The sequence below is a fragment of the Argopecten irradians genome, chromosome 10 (genome assembly GCF_041381155.1).
Source record: "Argopecten irradians isolate NY chromosome 10, Ai_NY, whole genome shotgun sequence".
Lineage (NCBI taxonomy): Eukaryota > Metazoa > Mollusca > Bivalvia > Pectinida > Pectinidae > Argopecten > Argopecten irradians.
This window is the reverse complement of record NC_091143.1, coordinates 34,944,318-34,956,278: the sequence shown is the minus strand read 5'-3', so window position 1 is coordinate 34,956,278 and position 11,961 is coordinate 34,944,318. Positions and strand designations below refer to the sequence as shown.

Here is an 11,961-nt window from a genome sequence, read left to right as displayed (position 1 = left end):
TTCTTGGAGTTTATTCCGTCTTTGCCTATTACAAAGTTATTTCCCTTGCAGGTAGGTATCAATTATGACATCATTACTTTGTGAGTACAAATCACGTAGTTTTTTCCGAAAAATATGACATAACATACACGCTCACAAGTACATGACTTAAAATCAATTTCTATGCACAAGGACAGATGACTCTGTAATATGCAAATGCTTAAAGTGAACAGTCGGGCAAGGATTAAAGTCGGTAAAAATGTGTGATGTATCCAGTAAATTTCTTATGGAAAAAAAATAAACTTTCTCGTCAAAGTCTGTCTGCGTAAGTAGAAAATAATTTAAAGTATAGGACTCCTTAAACGTCCTCCCGGCTGACTATGTCCGTGGTTACATTTCCACGCAGCCTCGCTTTCAATGCTTTCAACTTTTCTTTATTTCAATGGTCAGAATTGGGAAACGTAAGCAGAACTTGACCGTCGTATTAATATGTGAGAACTTTTGGAAGGCCAATGAACGCATTTAGACTGGTTTTCTTTGCCCGACTATTCACTTTAAGCATACATGACTTGAGGAAAGATAATTTACTAAATGTGTGAATGTTTCTTGCTCATAATGGAGTGTTTGTATGAGTAGTTACTAATTTCTCACTGTCGTTGACCAAGGAAAATAACTGATGTACGTACATTGCAAGATGCCCTGAGCAAAACCAGTAAGCTCCACTACATTCGACTCAACCTCATAACCTCACAGTTTATGTGAAACTAGGTTTGCAAAGCTCATATTTTTATGCCTAAGGATTTTTTCACAACAATTTACTGACAGTAATTGCGTGATCGAGATCTCTTTGGTTATACTTTACCAGTGTTAAAAACAATTTTATTGACAATTTAATTTTGTGATTTCTTATTGCTCGTGAAATATGCAAGAAATTACATTGGAATATAAAACTGGCAATCCAGACAGAAATATCTTGGAATGGACTTTATGATAGACTACTGGTAATATTACTGTAACAGGAGAGGAGAAAATGTAGCGGGTTAGACAGGGGCTCAAACCTTGGACCTCCAAACATTAGCTCAATGCTCTACCAATTGAGCTAACTGGTCACAGATAATTGACCCAGTCCAATACCGCTACACTTCTTTCCCAAACTCTTCACCCATGAAAACTCGAGACCCTTACATTATAATCAATATCTGCCCTAAAGTGCAGATAACTCAGTTTATCTTGTTGATAGCATGATTGGTTTACTACCGTAATTAAAATGTGTAAGCAGACTTTTGTCATATGCCATTATTTGCAATGCCATTAATAAAGTGTAAAATACATTAGATGATGATGTATTAATTAAAACTGAATGTTACTTTTAGTGTCTTTTCACTGTGCAATATTTTTATATCTTTTTAAAAGGCTGTGATATTAACACTACTAATCTTTTATAAATTATAAATTTTATTTAACACTTTCACCCCTGAAGACACATTTAGACGCTTCTAAATCAAAGACTAGAGCAGTCCATTATACAATTTCAAGGATGAATGAGTTAAATGAGTTTCTATTAATAAACAGCTGAATCTTTTAGTCACCCGAATTTTCATAATGGTCTGGTCTAGTCTTTGCTTTAGAAGAGCCTAAATGTGCCGTCAGGGGTGAATGAAAAAAACAAGTTATTGGCAAAGTTCATTTGTATTTTTCTTTTTTCAATGTCTTTTCAACATTTTCTTTTAATTTGTTATAAGTGAGTTGTTTTTATTACTTCTTTTTCAGAAAATGAATTTTAAAATTTGCTTTAAAATTTAATTAAGTGTACACTGTATGAAAGAAAAAATTGAAAAAGTAATATCATGCAAAAATAACTATTTGTTGAATCTCTATATAATTTTTAAATTTTGTTTCTTTCCTGTCACTTTTGTGTTAGCCATGGTGTTAGTTTCCTGTTTTAGTTATCATGTTGATTTTTGTATTTTTTAAGTTTTTACTTATATGGTGTTGATTTTATTTTTAACCTGATTATGTATTACCAAAAGTTTCGTAAGTTTTCACCAATGGTGTTGATTTTATTTTTAACCAGCTGAAGTATATGAATTTCACACTAGTTTTCACCTTATTAAGTTATCATTTTTCATCCTACTTTTGTTTACTACTGTAGATACTGTATTAAATTTCTTTTACCTATGAATTTTTTTTTTAATTGTGTCAGTTGTACAGTTGTAAGTTACTTTGGTATTAATTCTCTTTTTTCTACCCATGGTTTTAGTTTTGTTTGTTAAACCTTTACTAGTTATTGTGTTTCTTTCTGAAAAGGATCTTGTTTGATATTGGTGAGGTAAATTGTTTTTCCAAAACCTAATTTGTTTTCAAAATGCTGCAACTTTGATGGAGCTAAGTCATTATGATTATTAACTCATTCACACCTTACAATTCATAATGGACTGTTCCAACCTTTGAAAATGAAGAATTCAAATGTGTCTTCAGGGGCGAATGAGTGAAAAGTAATGGTTACCAAAGGGAAGGCCCGTAAAGGAAGTTTGCTCAAGGTAAAGATGTCTCTCTAAACACATGAAATATTAAATGTTTTATAAATAGCCTGCCCGAGTATAATGTCTGAAACGTGGGGCAAGCGGGGATGCAATAGTGATGTCCACATGCATCTGTCCTGTCATGTAAGTTCCCATCCCATTTTGATTGATATATGACATGGAGAAAAGAGCATTTATGTTTACAAACGTTTTTAATTTAACCTTTTAAAAATATGGAGAGTATTAAAAGTATAAACTTTTGATAGCATTGCTAAGTTATTCTTTATAAGAACAAGAGGCCCAGAGGGCCTGTATCGCTCACCTGGTTTGTAATGCCTAGTAAGGTTCATTGTTTCTTTTCTGAAGGAATTTGAATATTTACCTCTAATTCCCCTATTGGGCCCCACTCTTTCTGCTCAAGGGGGTCAGAGCCAAAAATTATAGGAATTCTGTTAACCCCAAGGATGTTTCTGGGCCAAATTTGGTTAAACTCCAAGCAGAATTCTAAGACTAGTAGCGATTTATAGGATTTACCTAAATTTCCCTATTGGGCCCCGCCCCTCCTGCCCCCAGGGGGTCAGAGCCAAAATTTATACAAGTTCTATTCTCCTTCCCCCAAGGATGTTTCTGGCCAAATTTGGTTTCAATCCATGCAGAACTCTAGGACAAGTAGCGATTTATAGGATTTACCTCTATTTCCCCTATTGGGCCCCGCCCCTCCTGTCCCCAGGGCGTCAGAGCAAAAATTTATACAAGTTCTGTTCCCCTTCCCCCTAGGATGTTTCTGGCCAAATTTGGTTACAATCCATGCAGAACTCTAGAACAAGAAGCAATTTATAGGATTTACCTAAATTTCCCCTATTGGGCCCCGCCCCTCCTGTCCCCGGGGGGTCAGAGCCAAAATTTATACAAGTTCTGTTCTCCTTCCCCCAAGGATGTTTCTGGCCAAATTTGGTTACAATCCATGCAGAACTCTAGGACAAGTAGCGATTTATAGGATTTACCTCAATTTCCCCTATTAGGCCCCGCCCCTCCTGTCCCCGGGGGGTCAGAGCCAAAATTTATACAAGTTCTGTTCCCCTCCCCCCAAGGATGTTTCTGGCCAAATTTGGTTAAAATCCATGCAGAACTCTAGGACTAGTAGCGATTTAAAGGAAATGTTGACGGACAGACGGACGACGGACGGACGGACGGACGGACGGACGGACGACGGACGACGGACGACGGACGACGGACGCCGCGCCATGACATAAGCTCACCGGCCCTTTATTCTTTATAAGAAAAAACAATCTTTATCAGGGATGTGGCATTTAGAAAAAGTTGTTAAGTTTGGTTATTATTATTTAGTGGTTTATGAATTTCTTCTTAAAATCTATATTGTTACTTAGTGTGTTTTTACACATTTTCCATTATTTGCTTTTTAGTGACCAGGTTATATAATAAATAATTATTGAAAACAATACAATTCGTTTTCTTTTTTTTTTCCAAGTAAGTTCTTTTAACTTTTATACTTAACATGCAACAATACCTTGGAATGACATTTAAATGAAACTTGAGAGGTGAAGATGTAGCAGCCAGATAGGCCATAGTTTGAACCTAGGACCTGCAAACAATATCAGCTTTCATCGGGGCCATCAAACATGATTTGTATAAGTTGTGTCACTTATTTCGCAATTGCTGTAAATTAGATAAAGTTTATTTAAGCATTGATGTTACTATTTTTTAATTTCATAGAGGTATGAAAGAAATTTTGTTTGCAAACTGTGTGAATCCGTGTAGCGAAAAGTTTGCAAACAAAATTTATTTCATAACCCTATGAAGTTAAAAAACAGTTACATCAATGCTGATAATTAATTTTTCAGCCTATTTGAAAACATAAAGTACGTTTAAACGTACGATTCCATTGAATTTCCAATGGATTATTTTTCCTAAATCAATACGCAACGTCGACGCCTCTATTGTGATGTCATGATTACAGCGGATTTTCGCGCGATTCTCGAATATATTCTTCATAGTATATGAAGAAAAAGGATCTGCCAATCAGAAAGCTGGATTTAGTATGAATACAAATAAAAAATAGTTCTATAATAACTTACGGGTATTCCTTTTAACTTCAAATTTTCCACAGGAAATTTGAAGTTAAAAGGAATACCCATAAGTTATTATGAAACTGGGTCTATACATACAACATCAGAATGGGGGTGGGCCACAGTGATTTATGGGACTCGCCTAGACGAGTTCTGGAGTCATCATTGTTCCATGGGACTCACCAAATTCTTTTTTTTTTGGGAATCTTCTTTATTTCTTTGTACATGTACTGGGACTCATCACTTTTTGAAATTTTGTGTTCTGGGCCCGGTTGTTCAAAGCATGATTAGCTTAATCACATGATTAGTGAAATTTTCATTTCTCATTTACTGCAAAATTTGAGATTATATCTTCATTAAACTCATCAAGTAAGTAGAGAATGAAGCTCTTAAGGTTCTTGTAAAATTTTGTAAAATTTGTATTTAAAGTAGTTGTTAACTTTTGATTAATTAGCTTATCACCTTTTAGACAACTGGGCCCTGGACTCGCTATGAAAAATCCTACATAAATTGCTGGGCCCAGAGACAAATGACTTAGAACTTCATGTACTGCTAAAATAATGTTATAACGACCCTATGGGACCAACAAACTTAATTTGTGAAAGGCATAGTTTTTGTACATGTGTTGCAACGCAAGGGCGACACTTAGGTATCACTATGTCGGCGTCAGTATCGCTGTGGGCGTCCGAAAAACGGTTTACGTGCAATAACTTATGTATTTATCCTTTGATTTCAACCAAATTTGGTATAGTGCTTTATATCAATGAGATCTCGAATGAGTTTGATAATGGTCAAAATCCGTCAATATTTGCAAGAGTTACGGGACTTTAAAATCATCAAAACATGGTTTGCTCACGATAACTTTAGTATTTATTGTCTGACTTCAACCAAATTTGATATATTGCTTTATATTAATGAGATCTCAGAGTGGTTTGATACTGGTCAAAATCCATCAATTTTCGGGATAAATACACTTGTTATGTTTTCATATATAAACCAATATTAAGTGTTGGAGAAATTTTCATGCTAAAAACATCCTTCACATGATTGTAAGTGTAAATGTTCTCCTCATGAAAATTTCCACTTTTACAGTATTCAAAAACAATAATAATTAACGTTTATTAACACTAAGCACGGTTTTATTGATACAAATATTAGGAAATGTTTATGCAGTGTAAAAACATAATACAGTCATGTAGTTATAAAGATCTTTCATGATCTGGCAAGAATTAATTATTACATGTATATCAACTGTGTCTCATTCTCACAATGTATATCAACTGTGTCTCATTCTCACAATGTATATCAACTATGTCTCATTCTCACAATGTATATCAACTATGTCTCATTCTCACATGTATATCAACTATGTCTCATTCTCACATATGTATCAACTATGTCTCATTCTCACAATGTATATCAACTATGTCTCATTCTCACATGTGTATCAACTATGTCTCATTCTCACAATGTATATCAACTGTGTCTTATAGTTGTTCTCACATGTATATCAACTATGTCTCATTCTCACAGTGTATATCAACTATGTCTCATTCTCACATGTGTATATCTACTGTGTCTCATTCTCACATGTATATCAACTATGTCTCATTCTCACATGTGTATATCTACTGTGTCTCATTCTCACATGTATATCAACTATGTCTCATTCTCACAATGTATATCAACTATGTCTCATTCTCACATGTATATCAACTATGTCTCATTCTCACATGTGTATCAACTATGTCTCATTCTCACAATGTATATCAACTATGTCTCATTCTCACAATGTATATCAACTATGTCTCATTCTCACATGTATATCAACTATGTCTCATTCTCACAATGTATATCAACTATGTCTCATTCTCACATGTATATCAACTATGTCTCATTCTCACATGTGTATCAACTATGTCTCATTCTCACATGTGTATATCCACTGTGTCTCATTCTCACATGTATATCAACTATGTCTCATTCTCACAATGTATATCAACTATGTCTCATTCTCACAATGTATATCAACTGTGTCTTATAGTTGTTCTCACATGTATATCAACTATGTCTCATTCTCACATGTATATCAACTATGTCTCATTCTCACATGTGTATATCTACTGTGTCTCATTCTCACATGTATATCAACTATGTCTCATTCTCACAATGTATATCAACTATGTCTCATTCTCACATGTGTATATCTACTGTGTCTCATTCTCACATGTATATCAACTATGTCTCATTCTCACAATGTATATCAACTATGTCTCATTCTCACATGTATATCAACTATGTCTCATTCTCACATGTATATCAACTATGTCTCATTCTCACAGTGTATATCAACTATGTCTCATTCTCACATGTATATCAACTATGTCTCATTCTCACAATATTAAGTGTTGGAGAAATTTTCATGCTAAAAACATCCTTCACATGATTGTAAGTGTAAATGTTCTCCTCATGAAAATTTCCACTTTTACAGTATTCAAAAACAATAATAATTAACGTTTATTAACACTAAGCACGGTTTTATTGATACAAATATTAGGAAATGTTTATGCAGTGTAAAAACGTAATACAGTCATGTAGTTATAAAGATCTTTCATGATCTTGCAAGAATTAATTATTACATGTATATCAACTGTGTCTCATTCTCACTATGTATATTAACTGTGTCTCATTCTCACAATGTATATCAACTATGTCTCATTCTCACATGTGTATCAACTATGTCTCATTCTCACATGTATATCAACTATGTCTCATTCTCACATGTATATCAACTATGTCTCATTCTCACAATGTATATCAACTATGTCTCATTCTCACAATGTATATCAACTATGTCTTATAGTTGTTCTCACATGTATATCAACTATGTCTCATTCTCACAGTGTATATCAACTATGTCTCATTCTCACATGTATATCAACTATGTCTCATTCTCACATGTATATCAACTATGTCTCATTCTCACATGTATATCAACTATGTCTCATTCTCACAATGTATATCAACTGTGTCTCATTCTCACAATGTATATCAACTATGTCTCATTCTCACATGTGTATCAACTATGTCTCATTCTCACAATGTATATCAACTGTGTCTCATTCTCACAATGTATATCAACTATGTCTTATAGTTGTTCTCACATGTATATCAACTGTGTCTCATTCTCACAATGTATATCAACTATGTCTTATAGTTGTTCTCACATGTATATCAACTGTGTCTCATTCTCACAATGTATATCAACTATGTCTTATAGTTGTTCTCACATGTATATCAACTATGTCTCATTCTCACAATGTATATCAACTATGTCTCATTCTCACAATGTATATCAACTATGTCTCATTCTCACAATGTATATCAACTATGTCTCATTCTCACATGTATATCAACTATGTCTCATTCTCACATGTATATCAACTATGTCTCATTCTCACATGTGTATCAACTATGTCTCATTCTCACAATGTATATCAACTATGTCTCATTCTCACATGTATATCAACTATGTCTCATTCTCACATGTGTATCAACTATGTCTCATTCTCACATGTGTATATCCACTGTGTCTCATTCTCACATGTGTATATCTACTGTGTCTCATTCTCACATGTATATCAACTACATCTCATTCTCACACGGTATATCAACTATGTCTCATTCTCATATGTGTATATCAACTATGTCTCATTCTCACATGTATATCAACTACATCTCATTCTCACATGTGTATATCAAGTGTGTCTCATTTTCACATTTGTATATCTACTGTGTCTCATTCTCACATGTGTATATCTACTGTGTCTCATTCTCACATGTATATTAACTATGTCTCATTCTCACATGTGTATATCAACTACGTCTTGTTCTCACATGTGTATATCAACTAAGCTGCAATATTGTAGCTCAAAAGACTTTTAGACAGAAAATGATGTGGGCTTTAGAGCTACAATTGGTGCCTATTACTGCTAATAGAGCAATTTAATGATTATGCAAACCATTATAAAACATTTGTTTGCATTTTATCGTACTTGTTTGATATCGCTGACCTACTAGTCAATAAAACTTAACCACATAAATATCAAATTCTCATCGAGGCATTATTTTTTTTTACATAATACATATGAAGATCTTTTTGAAGGGAATTTATACGTCAAGTTCACAAATTGTGACTTTGAAGTCTTGTGAGTTGCACGGTAGATATCAAGAACGGTGGATATGTTTGTTTTGGACAAAAATAATATGTTAATGAATGTATATGCATAAAATAATTGGAAACATACAAAAAAGTATAGAAAACTATGCCCGAGTAATTTTCGGAGGCAGTGCTCCACTACGACACATAGGGACCAATTCGTACCCGGCCGAAGGATATAGTAGGCCGGGTACGTATATTTGCTCTAATATCAACTGTGTCTCATTAATATAATATAATAATAATTGACTTTTTTTTTTTCATTCGATTGCACATTGAGTCAAAGACTCTTCTCACATGTGGTCTCATAATAAAGTAAATATTTCTTTCACCTGGCCCCGATTTCTTGAAACAAACTTAAGTCAATTTTATCAACATAAGTTACATAAGGAGAAAAACTTAAGTTTGGACTTAAGTCTGTACTTTTGTTTCGAGAAATCGGAGCCTGACTTGTGTTTCACAGTAAGTCACCAAGACCAAAAGCTTCAAAAACATACCACGTACATATGAAGCATTAGAAAATACTGCATAATCATATTTTACAAAATAAAAAAGGACAAATGGATAAAAAACATGTAACAAAGCAAAACAAATAATGAACAAGAGATTTGTATCACTGGGTAACAAAACAAATCAAGTAAGTTCAATTAATGGTCTTCAAAAATCACAAACCATGTTTGTGACATGTATGATGGCATAACCTGTCAGGTTCAAATCAAAAGGAAGTTCAATACTATATAGCAATTCATTAAATATAAAAATCTCTAATGCATTTGTCAAGAAATAATAAACGTATACAAATCATATTTTTAAAGTGTAATGTAACAAACACAGCATAGTAAATAGTGTATAAAAGTATAAAACTGTTAAAAGTTAAACTAACATTGGTATACATTTTCAGCTCTAAACAATTTGAAATAAACAGTGTATATCTTAATACAAAATTCTGAATTTTCATTCATGTCATTAAAAGTTTTTAAACAGTAAAAGCTCTAAACAATAGAACAGTTTAAGATTAGTTTTCAGTTGTAAAGGCCTCTGTTTGAAATATTAATTCATTTGGCATCATTCTTAACTTCCATACACCACAAGAGATCATTGTCTGTTTCTATGGTTACCATACCATTTCCTTCAAGAGTGTTTGATGTGCTGACCAACTGTCCAAACGCCAAGCCTTGGTTATCTATGGAAGCCAAAAAAAGTCCAGTTATTAGCTTAATTAATACTTTTTAAGCTAATTACTGTTTTCAAACTCGTACATCCTTAAATGGACCTGGCCAAGGATGTCAAACAAAAAAAAACACAAAGTTTCCTGGTTATATAATGATATATCTACCCAGGCTATTCCTCCTCCCCCAACCCTCGGTTAAACACCCTCCTCCCCTCCCTCAACCCTTGGTCAAACACCCCCCTCCACTCCCCTTTCCATCCCCAACCCTCAGTCCAACACCCCCATCCCCCCTTCCCCAACCTTCGATCCAACACTCCCATCTCCTCCCCCAACCTATGGTTCCACACCATCCTCCCCTCCCCTTCCCTCTGTCAAACACCCTCCTCCCCTCCCCCAACCCTCGGTCAAACATCCCCCTCCCCCAACTCTCGGTCCAACACCCCCATCCCCTCCCCAAACCATTTGTCCAACATCCCCTCCCCCCCCCCCATGGTTCCACACCCCTCTCCCACCCGATAACCCCAATTTCACTAGCTAAGGGTATTCAGTATGATCATATACTAATTTCACTGAAACAGGAAGTGTTTCGTACTGAATACCCTTGGCTATTGAGGTTGCTTACCCCCCCTTCAGAATACAGATATTATTTCAGAAACAACAACACACCAAGCCTTTCCTCACACTAAGCCTATCCTCAAATTATACCGATCCTTTATATTGTCACTTACCAGAGATATATTAGAAATATTGAATCAAACCTAGGGGGTACCATGACAGCAATAACAATTATCACTCCAGACCCTGTCATCAACATGTTATACTGAAGGTAATCATAGCTGACAGGATACGGTACAGTAATTTTACTTTGAGTCCTGTTGTTATAGGATGACAAGGTCGTCCTACTTACCGAGGTTCCATTTGAGTCCTGTTGTTGTTACATGATGACAAGGTCGTCCTACTCAGACCTAAAACTTACCGAGGTTCCATTTGAGTCCTGTTGTTGTGACATGATGACATGGTCGTCCTACTCAGACCTAAAACTTACCCAGGTTCCATTTGAGTCCTGTTGTTGTGACATGATGACAAGGTCGTCCTACTCAGATCTAAAACTTACCGAGGTTCCATTTGAGTCCTGTTGTTGTGACATGATGACAAGGTCGTCCTACTCAGATCTAAAACTTACCCAGGTTCCATTTGAGTCCTGTTGTTGTGACATGATGACAAGGTCGTCCTACTCAGACCTAAAACTTACCCAGGTTCCATTTGAGTCCTGTTGTTATAGGATGACAAGGTCGTCCTACTCAGACCTAAAACTTACCGAGGTTCCATTTGAGTCCTGTTGTTGTGACATGATGACAAGGTCGTCCTACTCAGCCTAAAACTTACCGAGGTTCCATTTGAGTCCTGTTGTTGTACATGATGACAAGGTCGTCCTACTCAGACCTAAAACTTACCGAGGTTCCATTTGAGTCCTGTTGTTGTGACATGATGACAAGGTCGTCCTACTCAGACCTAAAACTTACCCAGGTTCCATTTGAGTCCTGTTGTTGTTACATGATGACAAGGTCGTCCTACTCAGACCTAAAACTTACCAAGGTTCCATTTGAGTCCTGTTGTTGTTACATGATGACAAGGTCGTCCTACTCAGACCTAAAACTTACCGAGGTTCCATTTGAGTCCTGTTGTTACATGATGACAAGGTCGTCCTACTCAGACCTAAAACTTACCGAGGTTCCATTTGAGTCCTGTTGTTGTGACATGATGACAAGGTCGTCCTACTCAGACCTAAAACTTACCGAGGTTCCATTTGAGTCCTGTTGTTGTGACATGATGACAAGGTCGTCCTACTCAGACCTAAAACTTACCGAGGTTCCATTTGAGTCCTGTTGTTGTTACATGATGACAAGGTCGTCCTACTCAGACCTAAAACTTACCGAGGTTCCATTTGAGTCCTGTTGTTGTGACATGATGACAAGGTCGTCC

At 35.4% G+C, this 11,961-nt stretch overlaps 1 protein-coding gene across 3 annotated transcripts in view; it reads right to left on the bottom strand.

Annotated features, from left to right (window-relative positions):
- Positions 1-5,482: 5,482 nt before the first annotated feature.
- LOC138333736 (thiamine pyrophosphokinase 1-like) overlaps positions 5,483-11,961 on the bottom strand; it is a 28,119-nt gene continuing 21,640 nt past the window's right edge. Inside the window, exons 8-9 of one of the 3 annotated variants that reach the window (XR_011210024.1) lie at positions 9,253-9,990; positions 5,490-9,139 (exon numbers count right to left, since the gene is read on the bottom strand). Coding sequence is in view for 2 of the 3 variants with exons in the window: in XM_069282301.1 (XP_069138402.1) it covers positions 9,863-9,990 (128 nt within the window). In the remaining variant the exon portion in view is untranslated. Of the gene's footprint in view, positions 9,991-11,961 lie in introns of all 3 variants that reach the window. The other 2 variants (XM_069282301.1, XM_069282300.1) reach the window with 2 other exon arrangements.